We start from the raw sequence: 26,061 nt of genomic DNA on the forward strand, positions 1-26,061 counted from the left end.
ACACAGCACATGCTGAGTACTTACTCAGTGTTATCCTTGTGCAAACTTGACCCACGTGAGCAAGTGTAAGATCCTCCCTTAAAATAACCTGATGAAGAAAGGCTTATGAGAGGTAAATAGTACGTTTCCTTCATGCCTTCCTGCTTCCACAGCAGCCCCAGCAGAGGAGGTATGCCATGGTTTTGCCAAGGGTATGAGGTCTGGCCAGAGGACTCTTGTGTCCGTGCAACCAGGGCACCCGTGGAGCTTTTTTGTAGCTGCTCAAGACAAATAAGAATAGCCCTACTGGTCTTGTTTGCACCTCATAAATTCTCATTTCAGAATGCATCTATTTTTCCTTGTTCCCAAACTTTCCTGATACCCATCTTCAAGACTGAAGGTCTGACTTGTCTATCCTTTCAGGCAACTACACATTAATACACTCCAAATTAAACACCACCTGAAAATTTAGGCTTTGGTGCTTTGCATGCAAACTAATGAATCACCAGGTAGAGGCAGCTCAGAGCTTCAGAGAACATGGCCACAGGGCTCTTTACTCCAGACTGCATTCTCTTTAGTTGGCATTTTTGCTATTAGCATATCTTAAGAGACACACAACTTGCACAATTTCTGTACTGAAATACATAAAGCATGCACATTTCACAAAGTACATAAGTCAGAAGTTTGTTTCTCTATTTTGCTCCCACAAACTGTATTCTCTGATTTGATTGGCAATAAATTAATTTTTATGAGTTGAGTCTGCTTTGCCTGTGACAGCCCATGCTGAATGATTTCTCCCTGTCCTTACCTCAACCCATGAGCCTTTCATTATGTCTTCTATTCCCTGTGCAGCTGAGGAGTGGAGTGATAGAGCAGCTTTGATAGGCACCTGGCCTCCAGCCAGGGTCAACCCACCACAGATATATAGATGTCAAGGACCAGGCTTTGTACTGTCAAAAAAATTATCAGCAGAAGCAAAGCCTATGCTGTCAGTAGGTGTTCTTTCCACATTTGGCAAATACAAGTACTATTCTCTGCTATTGCACGTCCTGGAAGAAGTGACAACTGCCTTCTTGACCTTCTTCATCAAGAAGCAATGACTCAGTCCAGGAGACACATTTCCAGTGACCACCTTTAAATGCCACTGTTTTCAAACAGAACTGGACTGAAAGGAACTAAACAGCAAATAGAGGAGAAAAATGAAGGCAGAATGTATTTATTAGCATGTAACCAGGACCTTGGGTAGTTTGGGTTTAGTTCCTCAGTTGAGAAAGGAAACTCATTAACCACTGTGGAGCTTTACAAGCAAGGGGAAAGTTGCAGGCAATGTGGAAGAGCAGCAGAAAAGGACAGCTTCTCCTCATTTTGTCTCACTGTGTCCTAGGCCTAGAAGGGCTTCAACAATTTTTTCCCCTGCTTTTCAGACTGAGTCAAATGACCGGACTAACAGTTTTTTACTTGTCCCCCAGTAGCATTTCGTAGGTAAGCATGGTGAAGAAACACACTATACTATACAGAAGTAGATGATGTTTGGTTTTTTCAGATTATTTAAAAATGCAGCATAAACCTGAATTGAACATGGACTTGAAAACAATCCGGTTCAGCTGACATACAGCAGCATACACAGACCCTAAAGAAAACGTGGATGAAAGCCATGAGAACGGTTCCTGTAGAGTACTGAGAACAGACAAATGGGCTTGTGGTTGCACAATGTTCTCAATGCTTCATAGCATCACATGGATGAACAGTTTAGAAAACTAAGTCCAGCCAGGTGGGTATTTCTATCCTCTGAAGCACAACGGTAGAAAGAATTCTGAAGTGATTTTATACTCATGCACAACTGATAGATTATTATAACTATATTTTTCCTTTACTGTAGATCTGTCAAAAGAAAAATTGCCTGACTTACACGCTGTTTATTGATTCTTTTGTTAACACAGCCATAACATGGCATTAAAGCAAATCTAAATCCCATTACTGTTTCAACAGAACTTGAAATTCTTCTAATTGGCCTTGCTAAAATAATATTTGAAATGCAATAATGTTAGACATAAGCTAAAAAGCATTACCCAATATCAGTGAATTGCTGAAGTTTTTTGAAAAGTATATTGTGACTATTATACTCACCATAATAACTGGAGTCCCAAGTCTGTATTAAGGAAGGTAAACAGCATTGGTCAACTACTTAGATGTCAGAGACTATTTTTACTGCAGAAATTATCATCATCATCCATTTCCATAACCTGAAGATTCAGGAGGTAGATTCTCAGTGGGTACAAATGTCAGTTTACACTAACAAAGATCTGGCTCACAGACCATTAAACACTATTAAGACTAATATGCCTAGCCACACAGATACGAAATGCAAAAAAAAAGCAGTAGCAAATGAAAGGATTTAAAGTGAATAATAAATAAATAGAACACAGAGTATAGAATTTCTAATCTAGAAACCACCTCAGGAGTATTTTTTCTGAAATACCTTGTTGGTATTTTGAAATACATTGTTGGTGGCCTTGTGTAGCTGGAAGCCTCCCATGAACTACTGATAAATAAAGTAGTTCAAGATAAGCTTTTCCTGGAAACATATCTCTTCATGTATAAAGCCATGCTTTTTGAAATTTGATGTATTTTGGAGAGAGACTAGTATTTGCATGAAGGGGATGTACTGACTATGTACCTATAACTCCAACAGGTAGTTCCAAACCTGTGACCCTGGGATCAGCAGGTCTACAGTCAGCATAGGAGCCCCAGGAAATGCTCCCTGAAGGAAAGTCTCCAGGCGTACCCCATTACTATCAATTCTGAGCAGCTTTATTGGGAACAACGACATCTCAGTCTCACAGGGTTGTAACTTTCCCCTTCAAGCCCTTTTCTTTTCCTCTTTGAGGGTTATTAGCCTACTCCATATCCCTCATCTAGAATGCCTGACAGAAAGAAGTTAGTCCACCATCCCAGGGACACTGGGTCTCTGCATGAGTTTTTAATCATCCTCTCACTAAACCCCAATGTTTATTTAGAGAATCAACACTACCCGGACAGCCATATCTCTGGCTGCATTCCTTTCTCATTCTTCCGAGGTTCAGCAAGACGTACTGCCAGTACACTATATGCTACAGGGTGGTATTTCTTCTGACTATTTCACAACACTGTTGCTGCAAAGAGCCACACACTTTTCCTAACAGTTCCTGAAGTCTCACCTTCAACCTCATGGATTTGATACCAGAAAAGAAAAATGCTCAGACTAACATATGAAGAAATAAGGAGGGGTGGGAGACAAACTGGCCATAGTCCCTGTTACATTACATACCCTACTGAGGCTCTGAATTCACATCAATCAAAGATGACTTGTAAGAGCATCCTGATACTTTATTATTTCCACTGCTGGCTTTGTCAGCAGAGTTGCTATCACAGAACTAACAAACGCCACATCGACCATAATTTCTTCCACTCAGTGTTATTAAAACAGTAAAAAAACCCCAAAATATAATTTAACAGGACACCACTAAGACAATCTCTCTCCAATTATGCAGCATGCCGTTACGTAGGTGACAAAATCAATATGGAATAGCATTGTACACTATCTCAATCTGTTGAGTACTTTCCCACCTTCACTCTTCCCTTGCTGCCTTAGATGCATCTCTACCAGTGCTGCATGCTCCTCTGGGCAGGGAATTTCTTTCACTCCATGCTTGTGATACACTGTACAAAAAAGTCCCCAGACCATCTCACATTATGAGAACATACACGAACAGAGAGTGTAACAACCATAACCCCAGAAGTCTGTCACTCTCCTTCCATGCATACTCTTCAAGTCAATTGTCATTCTAAAATGTGGAGAGTTAAGGATTCATTGGTATCTTATTGTGAATAACCACAAATAAAATGTTATGCATCTTCCACATGTAAATGTAACAGGTTATAACTATTAAATAAAATTAATGATTAATTAATTTGTCCCATATAATGTCTTTCTTATTACAAATGAAAACCATGTTAGCTTCTGAAAAAATAAAGTCTGGCTTGTGTGAGGTGCTTGGTTAAATACAAATCAAACACCTGCCAACCAGCTGGGCTGCGTGTGTCACTGCTGAGCCATCTGCAGAAACACACCCCGCGCCAGTTGCTTTACTTAGCGTGGCCTGGGAACAAGAATCCATTAGACAGAAAGTCAACAGTGGAATTAGCAGCACTTTTTCTTTTAGTGCCCTTCCACTTACTTGTTTGACTTCTTGTGCTTCTATTTTTGGGAACCTCATGCCAGAGCAACAGTGCTGACTGCTGATTAGACAAGACTTGGCCCAGCCTCAGCGTGTCACATTGATTTAATCGATTCAGACTCGAAACATGCAGTATGAATCTTAGGTGTTGATAAATACTGGCTAGCAGTGGGAATTAAAAAAAGAACACAAGCCATTCTGGTTTACAATACCTATGAATGATTTTACTATATGAATATAAAAACAGTTTTTATGTGCAATGTTTTGGTACCTGTGCATTTAGAAAATAAAGTTACATGGCATTTGGACTATAAAACCTACATTGTAACGTCTAAGGTGTTGGGCTTTTTTGGAAGAAGTATATTCATTGACATTAAAAACACAAAATAGGTCTCAAGTCACAGCAGCCAACAATATTATCTATAACCTCTGTGCAATTTGTAGCTAGTCATTTATTTTTTCAAATCTAATGCACTATTTGCAGTAGAAGTTGTTAGCAGGGGAGAAAATCCTGTAATATATAAATTAAGTGAAGCACAGTAACTTAAGTTATCCATAATTATCCTCATACAGATCAATGACTCATTGGATCCAAATTCTAGTACCTGGTGAAGTCAAGTATCTAACTCCTCAAAAGAAGACAAACAAAACTAAGTGAAACGTGTCAGACAGGCTGAAATGTGCTGCAGCACTGAGAGAGTTCCTTCCTCCCCAATTAGTCCATCTCTTGCAACACACGGCTGCCAACTTTTACAAGGCAAAGTCTTACAGTAAAGAATGGGTATTTTTCTTAAAGCCCTACTTTCTGACGAGATGTGCAAAGCTCAGAATACTAGTTTCAAAACCTTACGGTCCCTAGCCCTCTGAACTGAAGGAAAACGCAACACAGAGACCTCACAGAAGAGCCCAATAAATACAATTTACGAACAATCGAATCCTCAAGCCTCCCCCTGCCCTTTCGAAGCCTGTAAAGTCCTGACTGAGGCTTTTCAAGCACAGTTAAGAATCCCAGAGCCAGGCAGGCTCACAGCTAGAGTATTCATGAACTCTACAATTAGAGAACAAAGAGCTGCATTTAATGGCTGCATTATTTAACAACCACATTATTTTTTACTTCCACATTACATAACATGCTAACAAAAGCCCGTCCTGCGTGGCAGCGTGCCACCCTCCGTTTTGCTCCCAGCAGCCCAGACCCTGACAAAAAGGACGGTGACCTCTGGTTTCTTTGGCCGCACCTCGTATGACAATAGCGGCTGCTGCACGCCGGGCCCCTGTGACCAGCCACGTTCTGCTGGTTGTTAAGAGTTTCCTTGCAAATATCAGAGGGTATACCCCTCCCAGCCCACTCTGATCTCACCAGTGTCACTTGCCTGAAGGACCCCATGGCTGTGACTCTGAGCAACACGAGTGTTACCATCTGGCTCCCAAAACACACTTGTATTTTTGTTTTACGGAGATATACTAATCTGATGTGGAAGGAAACTGCAGAAGGACAGCAGACAATGCCACAGCTTTCCCCAAATGGGGCAACTGACAGATTGATGTGTTTATTCTTCCCCTCCGCCCCCCTCAAAAAGCATCAATTCTTTAATTAAAAAATGAAGTCTCCGCTCACCAGCAGTACACAGCCTACAGTGATCACTATCATCATTCCCTCCGGAATGGAAAGAACACCCAAGCGGTGTCACTGCACGCAAGGTAATTCGATTCCACAGAGTTTTCTATCAAGAAATGAACTGAACTGCTGTCGTTTAGCTTTAGGAATTGAAAAACCAGGGAGCTCAACAGTTCCTGGAGTTGTGAACTGCAAAAATCACCTAATAAGGCAAAAATAAGTCAGCGCAGCAGACAGCTCTCTGGAATCAAATTTATGATCAAAGGCTATTCAAAACACTTCCTTGTAATGCTAAGGAGAGAGAGTGAGCGAGCAAGCAAGAACTATACGTGCTGAAACAGTGAAACAAGCCTTGGAAAACATAATGGCCTAAAGAGTATTTGTCCCATAAGATATTTTAGAGAGCATATTTATGCATCAGAAAGCTATCAAGAGCTACTGTTTTCATAGTCATCCATTTCTTAAAATCAAATGTGTGTTGATTATACACAAAGATGACACTAATGAGACAAAAATAATACAGAACTTATGCTAATTTTGTTGCTGTAATAGATGGTGTCCAACTGCCTCATTTCCAATGGCCAGAAATTCCCGAACTCAAGGCTTTAAATTTAGTGGTAATAAAGTTTCCAATTAGGAACTCACTGTCTGCCTTTTTGGGGGCTAATCGATGTACTTATTTACCCATAACAGCCTTGCTTTTAAAAACTGCACCTTATTTCTTATTAAAATACTGGTTTGGTTTTACATTTTTACAGCTCACAATTTAACTTTGAAAAGCTTTCTCATGTCAAATACCTTTTCCTATAGTATTGATTATATATTCTTTTTATCTTTCTTGTAGACAGAGTAAAGAAGTACAAGGATTTTTCAAAAGCTGCATAACTTGCACAATTTATGCCCATACTTGATCTAAAAATATTGAAATACAACTGATTAGCAGCGATGTGAGCTCAGAAATTGGACAGACAAACTAAACTGAGTTTAAGTGGTACCTATCCAGTGATCCACGTGCATTTTTGGAAGCTTTCTCAGAGATGCTGATGAGCTACTTCAGAAACATCCTGACCCCGTCAAGGATCTGCACCTGAAATGTGGAAGGCACTGAGTCCAAAGATCTATTGAGACAGCTGCAAGGAAAAGACTGCCTTACTGTAAGCAGCACCAACATCTCCTCAGATTTGTAGGTTTGCCTGAGTGATTGATGCTCCACGAGCATATGCTGAACTGGCATAATAGGCCATATATCCATGGCTTTTCTGGAAAAGTGAAATACGCCTTGGAAAATTCTAAACAGGGTTTTCATGACCTAGCTGGAGCAACAGGGAAGCAGGGATCTTCATGATGACACGATTTGATTTGGATGGACATTTAACAAGTTTCCGGCTGTGGAGTTTATGACATCGCTAGCCCTGAAAACCTGACCCTGGAGTAACTCAGTACGGAGATGGGTATTAAAAGCATCTCTGAAAGTAATTTGAAGTCCATGCTATACTAGCATGTCAGTTAAATTTTTTCCCCCCAATTTTTAAATTAATGTATATCTATTTAAAACTTGTTAGAAAACAAAGCACTGGACATTTCTAAGCCATGTTTTATATTGTGATTCCGAATTCAAATTCATCATAAAAAATTAATCTTAGAATGCAGCAGTTTTCAAACTCATTTTCTGAGATACCACTAAGGGAAAGGTGAGCTCTTCTCAGCAGGCAATGCAAAGCAGGCTATTCCGGAAGCATTAACATGCCGGCTTTATGCAGCATGCGTACCACAAACAGTATCTGTATCATGTTTGGGGAACTAATAATTTCCTTACCTGTACACTAAATATAAGGAGAATCATATTACAAGAGAGTAATGAAATTTAACAATAATAAAATCAACAGTGTCAGGTTTTAAAGTCAGTTAAAACTGAAGACAGCACAGTGATAATGGGCCTGAGAAAACTGAACTTATAAATAACCATCTTGTACAGTCGAATGAGAGAAACACTGCCACAAACAGCATTAGATATTCCAGTCCTGTTATCTTCTAGCTCATAAAACATGTGAGTTCATGAAGACTTTGGTGGGCAATTGTTACAAATACATGCAAGTGAACGAAAGAAGGAACAATCCTTTTACAGATACCTACTGCAGAGTTTCATGTAAACCCAATCTCATTTCCATGACTTGAAGTACAAATAGCACTCGTACAGTTTGTAGAGCTCTTGAAATACACACTCGTTTTTTTTCTCTAGTCTGACTTCGAATATAAATCTAAGTTGTGTAGCGATAAACATTGTTTTTATTCATATAAGCATTTATTTCTCCTTTCAACCTGTCTAAACTGTTTATTTTATTCATACACTCTGGGAGCACCCAATACAACGCAGTAGCAAATGCACAGCACATTGAATTTCACTGCTTTTTCAGGCTTACTTGCAAAAACTGGCTATTTTACAAACCTTACTTGTTATATTTAATATTTGAGGATGTCTGTTCATAAACTAGATTGTCAAAAATTGGGGAAAAAACTGCAACAGTAAAGCTATACCATTTTAAAGTTAAATATTAAAAGTCGATGTTGTCACAACTATGTCATAAAAGTTAATTTAAGAAATATAGATGCATCATCTCCATCACTATAAATTGTATACCATGAACCATAAGAAAGCAATTACTAGGGAGGTTTGGATAAAGGGGAACAGACAAAAGCAGTTAAATTCCGTAAATCTTCTGAGTTTTCTGAATTACGCTTCTGGCATCATCAGTTTTATTTTTCAGAACACAGGATCCAAGAAAAGCAGAAGCATTTTCATAATAGAAGAAGAAGAAAAAAAACGGAACATATGGAATGGCCAAGAACAGAGCCAATTAGCTTCAGACCAGGAATCTTTTGAACTTTGCTGGCATCAGCACCTTCTCAGAAGCTTAAGACCTTTAGGGGTAGCAGGACCCATAACACACATAAGCCATAACTCCCCAAGAAGCTTAGTTCTTTGTATCCAAGTATGTGCCATGGTGGCAACCTATCTCAGAACTAGGAACTCTCTCACTTAACTTTAAAAGTACACAGAGATTGTTTGGTAGGCTATTTTCTTTTTCCTTCTCCTCAGGAAAGATCTAGGAATACATTTTTAAGGCTGGAATATTTCATCTTCTAGTCATGGTTCAAAGTGTACATCCCCTTAAGCTCTGGGCCTTCCAAATAGTCTGAGAAGCGTACTACAAAAGGAGGACTCAACACACGAAGAGCAGAGTGTCTAACCCTGTTCTCTCCTGATACAAAATATTAGCAATAAATTTGACCATCCTCATGCATATCCCCCTTTGGGTGCTATGCAAAGGACCAGCACACATGCAGCCTGACTTGATGACTTCAGTAAAGGAGAAGCATGTGGGTCTCACCAAAAAGAGAGTCCTCTCACAACTTCTGTATGACAAGAACACTAGGAAAGCAAATGAACTTTTTACTAGGAATACTTCCCAGCAGTGAATCAAGCTTGCTCTGTCACACCAGTGGTGCAACCCTCTCCCCCCTCCCCCAGCAATGGCGTGTGAAGACCATTCTTAATGGCAGAATTCTTGTTAGTAAAGAGGTTAGTCTCACTGCTACATCAAGAGATGCTTAACTTCTAGAGCCTGATTTGCAGTAGATAGGCAACTGTCATCCTACACCTGAAAGCACTCCAGTCACCTCAAACCTCTGCTTCAGGGATGGATTTAATTTCTCAGGCCATAAACCAGCACTCTGGCGTCAATCCAATTATACTAAATTGCTTCAGAAGTGTATCCAGAGACAACTTCACTTGCCAAGCACCAAAAAGTAGGCTAACACAGTGTTTCCTCAACATCTTCTTCTTCTATCTCACAGACTCACAAACACCTCTAGAAGGCAAAGACATAAGGTCTCACATGTATAGTGATTCTGATTTACCACAACATTCCAGATCCTCTTCTATTGTAATCTGACAGATACATTGAGAAAGTGTCCCAAGAAGGCTCAGCTACACATCAGTCTTGATGGCAGGAAGGGGATCATGGCAAAGTATTCCTTATCTTCTGATAGTCTACAAATGAAACAAGTTTCCTTCCAACAAAACTACTACCCTCTTATTTTTCAGAGCTATAAACTAACACCACAGGACTCTCCTCTCTGATAATCTCAAGAACGTCTTCTGTTGCCTTACGTAGAATCTACTATTTAGAAAATGCCTCTTAAGACAGTTCCCTGAAAAAGGACAGCGATGAAAGAACTAGGTAGTTCCTTCAAATAGACATCAGAGTCATATATGTGATGGTGTCCACAATATGCTGTTGTGACTTTGTGTGACTGAGACAGGGCTCCACAGGGACTGCATTTGATTCTTGACTCTCCAGATTGCTTATCAACACTGTCACACTGGCTGTTTCTGCCCTGAAGAAGGATGAGACAGCAGCCTTGGGGTGTTGCCACAATGTTTTTTACTTTGGCAGCTTGCAAGGACTGCAACAGAAAAATGAGCAAAACTGAAGAACCACATTATGAACACTCAGATGTTTTCTTTTGGGTGTTAAGGCTATTCTTGTGTCATCCTAGGGTCACTGAGACTTCAGTGTTCTCCGTATTAGTGGATCCAACCTCTCAAACGACAAGAACCTCCTACAAATCTATACCACTTAGATCTGTACCTATTAGTCAGCACAACTGCTACAAAATCACTGCAGCAATCAGTGAACGGGAAACTATGTTGTCAGCTAGAATATGCCTTACAAATGACATGAGGCCAAACATCACAGAAGATGGACTGAAGATATGCAAGGCACTCAATCTATTTTTGTACTTTTGAACCCTGAAAGTCAAGGCCATACATGAAGCCTTACAGACTTCTCACCATTTACGTAGGTTTTGACAATTAAGTATACAACCATGGAGCATTTTCCTTGGAGATTCTCCTGGTAAGATTCTCTCAAGCAATAACGTATATCGAATAAGATGATTCTAAATTGAGTTTTTCACTACAATGTCAAGCACATTTGAGCTAATCCACTCGACAGAAACAGTCTTAATAATAGCCAAGTTTATCTAATTCTAAGGTAAATGTCATAAGTCAAGTAAATTGATCCTGTTGCTTACCCGTAGCAAAATTAGTAAGATCTGACATGTATTTTTTCTCTGACCCTTTCCCCAGGGAGAGAAGTACAAGTAAAGAAGTATTGCAGTGGATAGTTTTTGGGTGTTTCAGGAAAAGCCTCTCTTCTCTTTGAAGCCTCAGACTGCATATACGTTAATATATATACATATATATATATAGTTTTCCCTGTTTCTAATTAGCGACTCAGGGTACATCTGCACAAAGGTCAGAAAAATGGAGTGCTGAAAGAGACAAAAATAGCCATACCAGCCAAAGAAACCTAACTCCACCAAAAGATAATGCATGTTGAAGGGTTTAAGAGGATGAAGAAGTGCTACCCAGCAGTGCAGAGTCTGCACAGCAATTTCTGGACATGTAAGGGATGTGTCTGTTACCTATGTTGTGGTTCTGCTGCAGCTGAGGTGGACTTGCTGCTCATCCCACCCCTGTCTCCCCCTGTGGGATGGGGAGGAGAAATGGGCAGGGGAAGGCAAACCGGCACAGCACAGGTTAATTGGACCAATAACAGAGTCTGTGACAGAATACACAAGCCATGGTAACACAGAGCACTGCACTGATGGACAACTGACGATGCCCAACCACACTTGGACTGTTCAGGAGCTGCCCCTCCCTGAACAGCCCTTTTACAGGGGCATGATGTCAGGTGGTGTGGAAAACAGCCTGTGCCAACCCAGCTCACCTGTGCTGGCTGCTTGGGGAAGTTAGCTCTGTCCTGGAGGAAACAGGACAACATAACAGTGATTATTTTCACTCCTTCACTTTGTTGACTCTGAATCTATGTACATTTTTATCATCCAGAGCATCCCAGAAAAAGTATCCCAAAAATAACAGATACACAAAAATTCACACAACTTTTGACGCACCATCTGAGAGACAGAACATATTAACACCATTCCCAACACAAGGAAAATGTGTTGTGATTCTACCTCCAGAAAGGAGCCAGTAATGCCACACAGCACTGTACTACCCTTCACAGACACAACAACTCCAGCTAGAAGCAACTGGGTGACTGTATATCAGTTTCTTCATGTAGTTATGCATGTACAAAATCCTAAAATATGTTAGTTTGGTAGGGACCCCTAAAGTTCAGCTAGTCCAACCCCCCAGGGACATCTTTACTAGATCAGGTTGCTGAAAGCGCCATCAAGCCTGACCTTGAATATCTCCAGGGATGGTGTCTGGGCAACCTGTTCTACTTATCTACCACATTCATATTGAAGACTTTTTTCCTAATATCCAGCCTAAATCTGCCCTTTTCTAGTTTAAAACTATTTGGTTGATTTTAACAGCTTTTTGTTTTGCCAATTTTAGATTCAACAGTAGTTAATTTTCAATTTGCAACAACAACTGTATGGCTTTTATGTAGTCCAAATTAAGAGTTATAATGTTTAGGAAAAGTACAGCATCTTGATACTAAATATGATCTGACTGTCAAGCCTTATGTAAACTAACAGCAGCTTTGGGATTTGGTCTTACGGTGAATCTGCAGGGCGCTAAGCAAAAAAAACCCAAACACTATTAACCATGGAAACTGTAATAACAACTTGTACTGGAAAAGCAATGGAGCCCGGTAATGTTAAAGAAAGATAACATCAGAGAAGGAACTAAAGAAAGAGCCAAGGGAAAACACAGCTTCATTCTAGATCTATCTCATTCAATCTACAATGTTTCACAATAACTCTTTCCATTAATTCACATCTGGGAGCACAGTAAAGTAAAAACTGTCTAGCTGGATCAAATCAAAGGTTTCTCTAGCCAAGTATATGACCACAACTGTGGCAACAACAGATGCCTACAGAACAGTATTACAACACAGCAGCACATAAAGACTCCTCTAGTGGGTTTTCTAAGACTTCAGCATCTTGGAGCTCAAGAATTTTCAGAGAAGCAGCAGTGTCTGACACACTCCATGGATTTTGTTCCAACAACTTCCTAATAATTTTTAAGACTGTATAAACCCTGTGACAGACTGTTCAAACTGTAATCATGTAATAGAAAGAATGAGTCCTTTCTACCCTTTTGAACTTGCTATCAGATTGGTCTGATGTTCTAGCTCGCAAACTGAAGACATAAATAAATAAATAAATCCCTATTAATATTTTCTGCTCCACTCATGCAGAGAGTGCAGAACAGGACATATTTCCTCTGAGTTGTGTCTCTTTCAAATTGAAGTCCATGCTGTCAATACTCTTGATCCCTCTTGACACCTCCTCTTAATGTTTTCTCGTACTATTAGAGCTGCTTTCAAATGTGGGAACTGGAACCATAAGCATCGTTTGAGATGCAGCACAATCTGGTTTCAGTAATAATAGTGACATTAAGATGCTTCTGTCCTGTTCATTATTCTCTTCCTAAATTCCATTTATTTGACTAATATTTAACAGTGAGTATGTTTTAATTGATCTGTAATTCTAAGACCACTTACCTGAGCAGTAACAGCTAAGTTCGGGGTCCATGAAATACGTAACATTTGCTTTTTTTCCCCCTCTTTACTATTAGTTTCTCTAAGTTTTACATGCCACTTTATGATTTGGTCCCTCAACATTGCAAAGCCCTTTGAATATCTTTGCAGCCTGATCTCCCTTTTTCTACCATACACAACTTAAAATGATAACATTTGCTGCTGATGCTAATTCACCTTTTTGGCAACATATCAACCTCATTTTTAACAAAACAAAATTTAAATACAGAAAGAGTAAGTACAAATATGTCTTTATAATTCTATAACCTGTTAATAAGAAATTAAAAAACCTGACAGTTGAAATAAAACGCCACTTATTTCAGTTCTTAGAAATCTGGATAATTACAAAGTAAACCAAACCCTTTGCCATTACTAAAATGTTCTATACATGTGAGAACAGCATGCCAACCAATAAAGGACAATATTGCAATTCTGAGTCTCTTGCAGAACAGCTACCTTTAAAAGGCATAGTTTTTATGGTACTGAAAGAACAGAAACTTGACTTACATGATGAAAAAGAACCTAAACTGACAGAATTGAGGGTTGAGCACTTAAATGGTGATACTAAAGACACCCTTGAAATAAATAAAAATTGTGAAGTGCACTAATATATGGATCTGGAAAATTTAATGTACATATTAACTGGCTGCCATGTATATGCAGAAAATCCACTATTTCTTTCAAATATTACTATAGAACAGGGGAAAAAATAATCACAAGAGTCTAAATGATTAGAAATTCCGGCAACACACCATTTCCTCGATGTTATGAGGGCTGCCTTCTATACTGAAGATGCTGGATTTAAGACTGGTAGACTTCCTCTAATGCAGGTAATTAGGTCTGAACTCAATAAATGTGCACATCTGCCTTAACCTCACACTAACTTTCTGAAATGAACTGAAACTTATTCTCCTGGATACAAAGACAGGCTGACACGCTTTCTTCTCCATGGCTATTCCTAAAATCTTTGCTTATTGGACCGTGGCGCTTATCTCAGAGCTCTGGTGAGTAGCCTCTTGGGACCACAGGAGCTTTCTTCTAGGCTTGCAGATGACAAACTGCACAGGGGAACAAACAACTTCCTCTGGCTCTGTACAGACCACCACTTCCAGGGGAAAAAATAAAAACTAAACAAGCACACTTGCAGAGAGTACTGTCTATCCGAGAGGCTTTTGCAGTGTGTGATAAAAACACAGCAGTCCAGGTAAGGGACATTAATTTTCTAACAGAATTCTTCTATCCTTCCACTTCTGGATATAATTACTGCTAAGTCACAGACAGGATGAACGCTTCCAGTGAGTCAAATTGCCTATCAATATACAGAAACCTACCTTTTCACCGGGAGGACCAGCAACACCGTCTTGTCCTTTTGCACCCATTTCACCCTACAAAACATATTAGTTCATTAGAAATTCTAAAGACTTCTGAAGTTAGTAACTACTAAGGTCATATCTTATCCAACAGAAAGACATCTTCCACCCTGTTTTTGTCATGCTTAGTAAAATATCCACTGTGGAGGAAGATGCCTTACATGTAACACTAAAATAAGACAAAATCAATGTAATTTCAAACACCTCTAACATCAGTTAAGACCCTCATCTGACAAATACTTGCACATGGACATTTCCACAAAAAGCAAGTCTGCTGGTTTTAAGAGAATTCACTGCTACAGCAGAGTGAAGCCAAGTGGGTCCATTTTCATTGCATTGAGCATTTTCTGTGCTGACAAAGCCCAAGATATAGTATAGCTTTCTTCGATCCAGAATGCATGTGCCCACAATATTTTTAAAAGACATTATTTAAACTCAGTTCCTTCCTCCCTGTTACCTCCTCAGAGAAACCAAACCCTAAACCATAAGCAATTTATAAGAAAATTATAGAGTAATAGAATGTGTTAGGTTGGAAGGGACCTTTAAAGGTCATCTGGTCCAATCCCCTGCAGTAAATGTTAGCTTTAAGAGACAACTGACTGATCAGGAGAGGCATGGAAGATCCCAGAGGCTGCAAATTGGACTACGAGTCTTAAAAATGATTGAAGGAAACAAACAGAAATTTTTCTTAATAATGCCAATTACAAGGGTTACAAAGTTTAAAATAAAACTTGAGTAGATGCTAGAGGAACATAATGAAAGCACTGAAAGCATATTATACTCTTATTTTAAAACCAAAACATTAGCTTTGTCTACTTGCATCAAGAAGAGAACATTTTCTATCAAACCAAAAATGCCACAGCCTCTTTGGTAGCAATCCCATTCTTTGTGGAAAAAAATGTTACTGATTATAAAAGAATTAACCATTAAAATGTTTTCTAAGATAAAAAGTTGGACAAAGAAGCAGAAGAGGCAGATTTACATTGGTTGCAAACCTAGGTTTGGAGCCCAAATCTAAAACCACAAACCCAAAAGCCACTGCTGAAGAATTAGTGCCCAAGACCCCTAAACTCACAAAGTGTGTAACTTCAATAGAAGGATCCTGGAAAATCAGAGTTCTGATATTCAGCATATGCAGAAGCTTCTCAGTACTAAGCAAAGCTCATCAATTTAGTCAAACTCACTCTGAAGTAACAAATACCAGTTTCTCATGATCTTTGTAACTGGGATACATTCAGAGTGCTGCAGTGATTTCTTTTTCTTCTGTTACATATAGGACAAAGGACACTGTAGCAAAAGGCTTTGTCTATGCCACAAAATGTAAGTGTTCTGTCACCACACTGGTGGTGGTCATGTGATCTAAAGTAGCTCCAAAGTTCACAAGAGGAACAATAAGAAGTGCACAAATGAACAACATCCCAGCAGCCTGTGGTCTCTTTCTCGAGAGCAAGGAGACCAAGATCCTGCAGGATGATTGTTCCTGCAGTTTATGTGAGATTATCCCTGTGTGAAGTGCATAACTATTTCTTAAAGTAGAACCTAAATCTCCTTGACAGGTTTAAAGTGATTTTAATTGATGTAGTTATGGTACAGGAACATCAGGTAGGTATCCCAGAACTCACAATGCAAACACTGCTGGTAAAGCTTTTACAAAAAACCAACCAACAACAAATCACAAAACCCGCACCAGAATCAAAAATATGAAAGAGCTTCATAGACAGAGATACTGAATATTGTGGTATCTTCATCTTTTCAGCATAAACATTGTCCTTCTGAAGTTATTAGCCTTTCTGAAGTTAAGAAAGGGGCAGTAAGGTTGGCAAGACTAGTATATAACAGCAGTATTTGCTATATCCCAGAACAGGTATTATAAAACCTTTAAACCTTAGTAAATAAAGGATTTATAATCTATGCTTTTCCCTAGCATTCCCACTACGCTGGTGGACAACAGGTACTGGCTCAGCACATGATACTCCATGATGTTTAACTCTCCTTATGTTCTACTCAAGGATCCTATGGGTCAGGTCCAGGCTGTTGGACAGCACTCTCAAGTCCCGAGAACTCAATATTTATGTCTCTAGCCTCAAGATATAAATAAAAAGCCTCAAACAAACAAACAAACCTGAAGTGCTACAGATCATGTTTCCTTATTATCTTTTCTTAAAAGCAGAATGTGTCCTAATGATTGTCACTGTAACTAATACTATTGTCGTTTCTTGCCTACCATAACACTGCAATTTCCCCATTTTAATTTCTTACCAACTATTTCCAGAAACCATCATAAAGTAACTGCATGTGTGCAGCCTCGCTCAAAGCTCCTTTGTTTATAATATGTGTGCTAAGAAAATCAAGCAAAATGAGCAACTCCCAGGAACAGAGCACCATCCCAGTCAGAAGTTTAAACCATTGCTCAGAAGCAGCAATGTTCTGAAGGAGCAAACGAGCCATCTCCTATGTCCTTTTTATTCTGCTATTGGAATGGTCCTGTTAGCTCCATCTCAGGAGACCAAAATCTACTGCGTGCGAATAGCAGGAAGCCACTGGCATGATGAGAAAGAAGCAGGACTGGCCCCTGGTTACCTTATCTCATCACCCACAGATTGACTCTTATCTATGCATACTCTGTTCCCTTATGCCACTTGCCAGGATTTTAATAGACCAGAACCACTTTCCTTACATTCAGCAGTGTATTTTTATATACAGTATGGTCTAAAATTACATGTCCTGATACATGCCAGGAAGCCTTTAGCATCTGTGACATACTAGTTAGTTAACCAAGGTATGTTTACACTGCTGTTCTGCTAACCACAGACTCACCTCCAAATCTACTGTGAATTAAATCATGAAGTTATCCTACTACCTTGTGATTTTAATAATCACAGCCTGAAAGATTCTAGTTTTTCATGCTTTTATTCAGTGAGTTTAAAGATCAGATGCCGTATGTTGTACAAGCTCTAGTAGTATTCACACAGCCAGCACAACAGAATTAAAAGGAAAAAAAAAACCCAAAACAGTGGGTAACTACATTTTTAAAAGGGGCTTTGCCCAGGTGTTTTTGTTTTGCGTTTTTTTTGCATAATGTCATTTTCCTTTCCTTCTGCAGAGCTAAACATCCTTTACAAAAGTGAACAAGCATCTTATACAGTAGATGCCATAAGTATAAAATGAGATGACAAAACAGGGTTCCTGAACATCAGGCCTATATCTACCCTCCCTCTTTTATGCCTTTACAATCACATTCTAACTCCTGACACAGACTGCAATCGAGCTTTTTAAGTTTATGTAACTAAATTAGTGCGAATGAAACTACAGAATGGCATTTGCTTCGGACTACCAAAGCCAACAGAAACATGAACTCCCAGAAGAACAATTTTGTAAGCTGGTGAGCACCAGCGGTACAGTGCTGGCATTTACATGTTCAGAGGCACTCTCAGTGTAACAACATTATACGTAGCACTGTGAGCTTTAAGTCTACTGTTAGAATTTTCTACTAAGGGCACTAGTGAAAATCCTTTTCAACCGCCCATGAGATACTCAATGAATAAATTAAGGGATAGCACATTATTCAGAAAGAGATCTCTGGAAAACAATAAGATGGCTACTATATTTTTGACAGTGTTTATTTTGGTAAACGCATAAGCAGGCAGGCTGGAAATTCATCAGGCTGAAAAATAAAGCAAATAAAAATGCTTCTGTCAGCTTCCCATAAAGCCAAGCCAAACTACATACTTAACAAGAGACTGCAGACAGCAAACATACTTCTTTTGAATGACACCAATCAGCCTTCTCTCTGAAGTGGAAGCAACTTTGCACATCTGAGGCCAACTGCAGTATTACATATGGGATTTTTTTTTTTTTTTTACAGTAACAATTCAGAGAGATGCAAAAGCACTTGAAGTTTCTCTCTGTGCACATTCAGCCTTTATTCAATGCACCTGTTATAGAACTAGAAACGATACCCTAGTAGCAAACACAAAATACAGGACCTTGGTTCCTCTATCACACATTGCTACTGAAGAATCACGTACAGCAAAGGGTCTAGAACCAAATGTGGTGGCAGAGGTAGTGACAAAGCAGGAATTACCTAACAAATTACAGTCCTTTTAAAAATAATTTGTTTATATGAGAAAGTATTTTAATTTAAATATATTATGTCTCTTGAATTGCAAATGTATTTAAAACATTTACACTGCAGTATGGAGTGGGATTAACTCAACACTTTAATACATACTTAGAAAACAAAGTCCACAAGGAACTTTTAGAGGAGGAAAATATTCTTAGCAGGGCTCTGTACTAAGCAGGTACAGATGATGATTTTAGTACTAAGATAAAAGCAAGTGCACTTAACTGCAAGAAGGACATTAATGTGGCCTACAACACACACTACCGATAGTATTTGTTCTTGTCTACAATGGGGACATATTACTTGAGATAACATGAGTAATCTACACCAACTTTTAAAATACTTAAAGCAAGATCATATTTGATTTTATAAGATTTAAGTAAATTAGCCTTGTTGGTTTTCATCTCTGCATAATTATGCATGCCAACAGCACCTGAAGCATCTATGTAAGAAAAATAGGTATTACAAACAAAATACCAGCACACTCTGAATCGAGCTGCTCTCAGCAGAGAGGATTTAAAACACCCAGATATTTGCTGGAAGGTCTGCACAGCCAGCTGCTCACAGGATGTTCCTCCAGTGCATCAACCGTAACTTCCTAATGCAAATGGTGGATGAGCCTACTAGGAGAGGAGCACTGATGGATCTTGTACTCACCAACGAGGAGGGGCTGGTTGAAGTGGTGAAGGTTAAGGGTAGACTGGGCTGTAACCATGAGATGGTGGAGTTCAGGATCTTATGCAGTAGGAAGAGAATATCAAGTAGGACTGCAACCCTGGACTTCAGTAGGGCCAGCTTTGGCCTCTTCAGGGAACTACTGGGGAAGTCTCACGGGACAGAGTACTAGAAGGAAAAGGGGCCCAAGATAGTTGGTCCATATTCAAGGACCACTTCTTCCAAGCCCAAAATGAGAGCAAGGGAGATCAAGGACAACAGAAAGGGCTTCTACAAATAGTGGAGACAAAACTAATGCTAGGGGCAATGTAGGCCCTCTGCTGAATGAGGTGGGTGCCATGGTGACTGAGGATAGTAAGAAGGCAGTGTTACTGAACACCTTCTTTGCCTTGTGTGTAGACTGCTGGAGACTGTTTGCAGGAACCCCAGACAGCTGAAGCTCAAGAGAAAGTCAGGATAAATGATGAGTCTGCCTTGGCTGACAAGGATTGGGTCAGAGATTAATTGAGCCAGCTGGATGTCCACAAATGCATGGGTCCTGACGGGATGCACCTAAGGGTGCCAAGGGAGCTGGCAGAAGTCATTGCTAGGCCACTATCCGTCATCTTTGCTATGTCCTGGGAAATGGGAATGATACATGAGGAATGGAGGAAAGCAGAAGTTACTCCAGTCTTCAAGGGCAAGACGGAAGACCCAGGTAACTACAGACCGGTCAGCCTCACTTACATCCCTGGAAAAGCTGATGGGAAGACTTACCCTTAGTGCTGTCTCTAGGGACATCAAGGTAAGAGCATTGTTAGGAGCAGTCAACATGGTTTTACCGAGGGGAAGTCATGTTTGACTAATCTAATAGCCCTTTATGAGCTTTTACGGTCCATTCCACCCCAAACTATTTGGGGTGGGAAAAAAAAACATCAGAAAATTTACTTAGGCTGAGAATGAAAATTCATCACAAAGGACGCATCCCTCCAGGGTTTCCCTGGCACTGGGGGAGAAGCATGGAGCATAGTATAGGCCAGAAGGTATCATCCCTGTTATTCCCAGTGGAAGTCCTCAGGCTGCTGTAGTGCAGAGGCTCAGACTTGCCATGGCCCGAACTGGGTATCACTGTTTTAACCCCTGCCCTGGGGCCAGTGACTGTTGCCTCCCTCTGTGTCCCTACTGGGAAGGGGCGACACCCCCAATCTTCTGAGCGCATCTGAGTGCTGAGGACAACAAAAAGTCAAACCATAAAGGAACCATTTTCAAGGTTGCATAGATATGCCTTAGCTGGAATCAAGTGGACCTGAGTTGTAAGAGGAATGACAGAGAAGAAGGAAAAAAGATTAGCAAGGAAAATAGACAGAAAGAGCAAACACCTCATTTGTTCTCCATGAGTTCTTTCTCCTTTTCATTCCATTACAAATATTTTCCTAGTGCAACAATACATTGCACAAACCTATCTCTACTGATCCTAAAATAGCCTTTTAAATGTCTTTTTCCTTAAATAAAATTTAAATTAATGAAGCTCACTTCAATAGCAATAAATTTCTCCCTGGTGTGCATCAATAGACACTTTAATGTTTGAAAGTGTTCTGCCTCTGGCTTTTTGCTCCCTGATGTACTTACAACATTAACCAGTGACCTATTAACACAGCTTGGAGTGGTTTAATATTATATTAAAATACTTAATTCTCTCTGGATTTCAATTTAAAAATCTTCTGTGGGCACTAAGTTTACTTAAAAGAAATAAAAATGACAACATACAGTTACTGGGTTTAGCCTCTTTCACATAGAAAATTAGTATGTATATTCAGTATACATGTAATCATTCCAATTACTGTCTTTCTGAATAATTTCTAGACATAGAGGACAAAACAGGACCCTCACACCATGATAAAAGACATTTTCCAATAATGAATATATTTAAAAGGGTCTGAGTAGCTATATACCATGCTGAAGTAGTAGTAGAAATTGCACTGGATACAGAAAACACAGCAAACTGAAGAGGAAACCTAGCTCTGCAGAACAGGCATCAAAACGGGTTAAATCACAGACTTCCACCTGATTTGTGATGACTTGAAACTTGTAAAATACACTGTGCTAAGAATCAAGCTACTGTGAGTGACAGGGTGTAGTATTCAGGGATAACCTGTATCATACACTTGACTGCTACTGCCTCTCAATTCTCATCCAGTGGGAAAAAGCTCCAGCAGTCCCAAATATATGTTTCAAGGGCAGAGATCGGTATGCAGCAAAGTTGGTCCTTGTGACTTTGAGTCTTAATTATTCAGACATTAAAAATCAGGAGGTTGTCCCCTGCTGCAGATAGCTGCAGAAGCCAATCTCCCAGAAAACAAAATCCTGCCAAGCAAAGATCCCTTGATTCAAGCTTTCACAGAAAAAGAAAAGGGACAGAGACTACTGCCTTTGAGGCAGTTTTTGCTGTGCAGTAAGGGGTATGTGGTACCAAATTGAATAGTCTGGTCATTCAAGAAGGGAGACGGTCTTGAAACTGAGACACTTCCTCACCTGCAAAGCACCAGAAATAATACTTCTATTGTTGAGTGAAGAGAAGCCACGGTGGAAGGCCAGGCATACAAATAAGAAGGTCATTCACACAAATGGAATAATTTTGATCAGTGATGCTACTGTACACTCCAATGGACAGCTTGCCAGAGATGAATCAATATTTGCATTAATTTCTTTTCCAGTGAAAATATGACACTTTATTCATTTGGGTCCATAATACACTTTGGCTCAGACCCGTTAAGCAGTACTAAGATGAGCCAGGAGTACAGGATTGCCAAGAGTCCTGCCAAGCGTACAGGAATGAAGTGGAAACAGGCTATTAATTAAATTCAAAATGCCTAAAAATGGTTTATCAGGTAGTATGCTTTTTACTGGTGATATTTTAGATACTGATGAAAAGGCAAGACAGATGCTGATCTCTGGGATCAACTACATTAGAGTGAAGAAATGGGCAATTTTGGGAGGCTTGAATATAGCCTAATTCCCCTCTGTGTACATCTCCTATTCGAGACTTTCTTGCTAATCCCATAGCAACAAAAAGACATGTAAATTCAGTCATACAATTAATTACAGGGGATGAGAAATTGGAATGAAATACTGTAAAATAAAAGATTAAGGAATGCTGTTGCTAGACAAGAGATAATATCAACGAATACAAGCATTTCCAAGAAATTAAAAAAAAATAACATTAACTTGTTTCACTTGGGTACCAGCACTCAGGGCCATTTAAATACATTTAGTTGGATGCTAATATGATTTAGAAGCAAAAGGAAACAAAATGGGAACCTAAGCACAAGCAAGATGGGAGACATAGGCTGAAGAACCACAAGGCAACTTAGAGAAATCCCTTTCTTGTCAATGACCAAAGTCATAAACAAGTTGCCTACTTCATTTATAACAAATTACAAAGCATCCAACAACACTCTGCTATTTTTCTTTGCATCATCTGGCAATAAATTAATCATGCATGTTTGGGATGGTCTGGGGTCTTGTTGCCTCTCTACCTTTCATTATTGATGTAGCAAGATCATCATCGAGAGCAAGAGTTACTGAAAAAATTGCACAAATGCAGAGGCAAAGAAGAAAATGTTACTAACATCTCAGAGAGCATGGGTCTGTCATGGTAGGCACTATTCGAGGCACTATTTATTTGCTGTCAAAGGTCAACAGTGAGACCATCCTTTTAGTCACAACAGTAATATGCCCTCCACCCACCTACGAAAACAAACCTCCAAAAACGCCACCCCAAAGGTAACAAGTACTAAGTACTGAGCAATTATAAGGAAGATTCAAATGAAGACAGCCATTTGCTGTACTACCTCTGGGTTTAACCTGCTGATTCATTGAATTTTGTGAACTGACATTCACAAATGTCAATTTACTGTCATTAGGCTAAGAGCTTCTGGATGCACACAGTTCTGCTCAGGGTCTAAGTATTCAGTAAAGTATCACTGGGGGTGGTGATAAGCAGATGAAATTTGGACTTAGAGGTAGTAGGTCACTACATAAAAATCCCCACCAAACAACATAACAAAAACCCAAAGCTCTTTGCATAAATCGTGAAAGATTTATTTTTCATAAATCTCAAACTTAACAATTATCAGTTTTACATCTAAACAAAAAATCCTGTACTTTGGAATTACCAGCCATGTCAAACATGCCCCCATGTAATTTGCTATCAGTGATGCACAGAATTTGAAAGGGTTCATTAAGTGTTCTTTTGAGCCAATGCAACGAGCGTTTCTTTGTAAAATGAACAGGAGAACAGAGCTGGAGGTTACCAAAGGTACCCACATGCTTTAATCTGAGATACAGAGCTCAGCACGGTAAATATTGCTAAACAGCCGTGAGACAGAACGGCAAAACCCTGAGACTTCTGAAGTCTCCTTTCTCATCATAGGTGCAGTCTAAAAGGATCACATCAGGAGCAGAACAGCAGTTTACAAAATAAATGCTAGGAAATTCCCTATGATGACAACACGGACTAACCATGACCCAGACAACTGTTCAATACACACAGACCTAGGACCAGCAAAAACTAATTCCTAAAATTTGGAAACTGCCAGCAATCCCTCTAGGTTCAGCTGGGCTATAGAAACCAGCATGCTTGACTTTTTATCCCACCTAGGAAAAAGATAGAGGTAGTAGAATCAGAATATCCTGAGTTGGAAGGGACCCATAAGGATTATCAAGTCCAACTCCTGGCTCCACACAGGGCCAGCCAAGTCCAAGCATATCACTGACTGCATCATCCAGATGCTTCTGAAACTCAGTCAAGCTCGGTGCTATGATCACTTCCCTGGGGACCCTATTCCAGTGGCTGACCACCCTCTCAGTAAAGAACCTTTTCCTAATATCCAACCCAAACCTCCCCTGTCTTGGCTTCATCCTGTTCCCTTCATTTCTATCACTGGTCACCAAAGCGAGGAGATCAGCACCTGTCCCTTCAGTCTCCCTTGTCAGGAAGTCACAGACTGCAATGAGATCTCCCCCCAGTCTCTACTTTCCAACAGGCTGAACAAACCAAGGGACTTCAGCCTCTTCTTCCAAGTGTTCCCCTTCAGACAAAAATGAACCTCATATACGAGGGAAGAAGCATTGGGGAAGAAGTTATGAAGGAATTTACTTAATTTCAAACAACTCTAAGAACTGGACCTATTTCAGGCATGTGTTTCAGTCTTAGGAAAAGTGCTGGCTGTCTCCGCAAACTATTTCAGATCATGTATTAAAAAGTGTGCGGTGAGGGAGGATGCTGGGGTAGGACAGCTCTGTCCTAACTTCTGGATTAGAACATCTCAGGTATCTGTCTCTCACACTGCATTCCCAGAACTCCAAATTCCTTTCCACTTTCCTTCTGACTGATTTGCAATAGTTTATTCAAGTTGCTCCTTCTATTAGCACAAGAAAAACATATTCCCAGACATGTTTTAATCCAGTATCCTCCAAACAAACTTAGGGAATGGAGTTTGAAAGGAAAACATCTGATATGCTGACCTTCATTATTAGGAAAGGCTCAAGCCAAATAACACAGGAATGTCATGGCAAGCATTACAGAACAAAAATACAAAATAGGCCCAAGAAAAGGAGCACCAAATGGCCTGTCCTAGGTATGTGCCAATTCCAGATGCCTCTCTTCACAATCAAGAATGTGTCAGGTAAGAGCAATGTCAAAGACCAGACACTGCTGAGGTCATATGAGTGAATTAATACCCTCCTACTTATGACTGCAAAGATGAATCCACCACACAGAGTTCTGTCCATCAGCAATACACAGCTGATATGGGAAAACCCTTGCTGCAGACAACATACATGACCTCACTTTTTTTGAGTACAGGGACCAGGCAATAGGACGTGCTGTCAGGGTTGGGTGTGCATATAGGCAGGTAGCCTCTGTTCCATGGTGTTGATGGAGGGAGACCCCAAAGGGTGACAGCTGTAGGCTGTCTGGAAGGACAATCATGTGAAGAACCAGAAACTGATAAAGGATTTAACCTACACAGAAGGGGGATACCTTTAAGGAATATCAAAATCCATTAAGTTTCCATTTAAGAAGGACAAGTTAAAGGTTCAAAAGAAATAATTCAGTTGATGTTTTACCTTTTCACCTTTTTCTCCTTTCTGGCCTGGCAAACCAGCTACTCCTGGCAATCCTGTTTCTCCCTGATTGTAAAAGAAATCAAAAAATAAATAAAGAAGCAGATTCAAATTATGTGCTTGGTTTGGTTTCCTTGTCTTTATCACAAAAGCCTAACAAAGCAAATGACTCACAATACATACAACACAACACCCAGGAGAAGGACTTAACACCCCCCCCCCATTATGTAGAAAATAACTGATTTTCAGATACAAACCATTCACATTAATTATAATGCCTAAATGTAATTCTCACTTTTAGCATGGATTTGTTGTTGGTGTGTGTGTTCAAACAGCTAAACCTTACAAATCTCTGCAACTATAACTGTGAATTAACTAAATATAATATGTACTGTTT

At 39.7% G+C, this 26,061-nt stretch overlaps 1 protein-coding gene across 1 annotated transcript in view; it reads right to left on the minus strand.

Annotated features, from left to right (window-relative positions):
- Nucleotides 1-26,061, minus strand: part of COL19A1 (collagen type XIX alpha 1 chain) — a gene marked incomplete at both ends in the record, with an annotated part of 189,375 nt that overhangs the window by 127,907 nt on the left and 35,407 nt on the right. The window contains 2 exons of the mRNA XM_084260981.1: nucleotides 14,723-14,776; nucleotides 25,668-25,730. Of these exons, the coding sequence (XP_084117107.1) occupies nucleotides 14,723-14,776; nucleotides 25,668-25,730 (117 nt within the window). The remainder of the gene's footprint in view (nucleotides 1-14,722; nucleotides 14,777-25,667; nucleotides 25,731-26,061) is intronic.

This window comes from Gallinula chloropus (genome assembly GCF_964237585.1).
Source record: "Gallinula chloropus genome assembly, chromosome: 3".
In the NCBI taxonomy this organism is placed as follows: Eukaryota; Metazoa; Chordata; class Aves; order Gruiformes; family Rallidae; genus Gallinula; species Gallinula chloropus.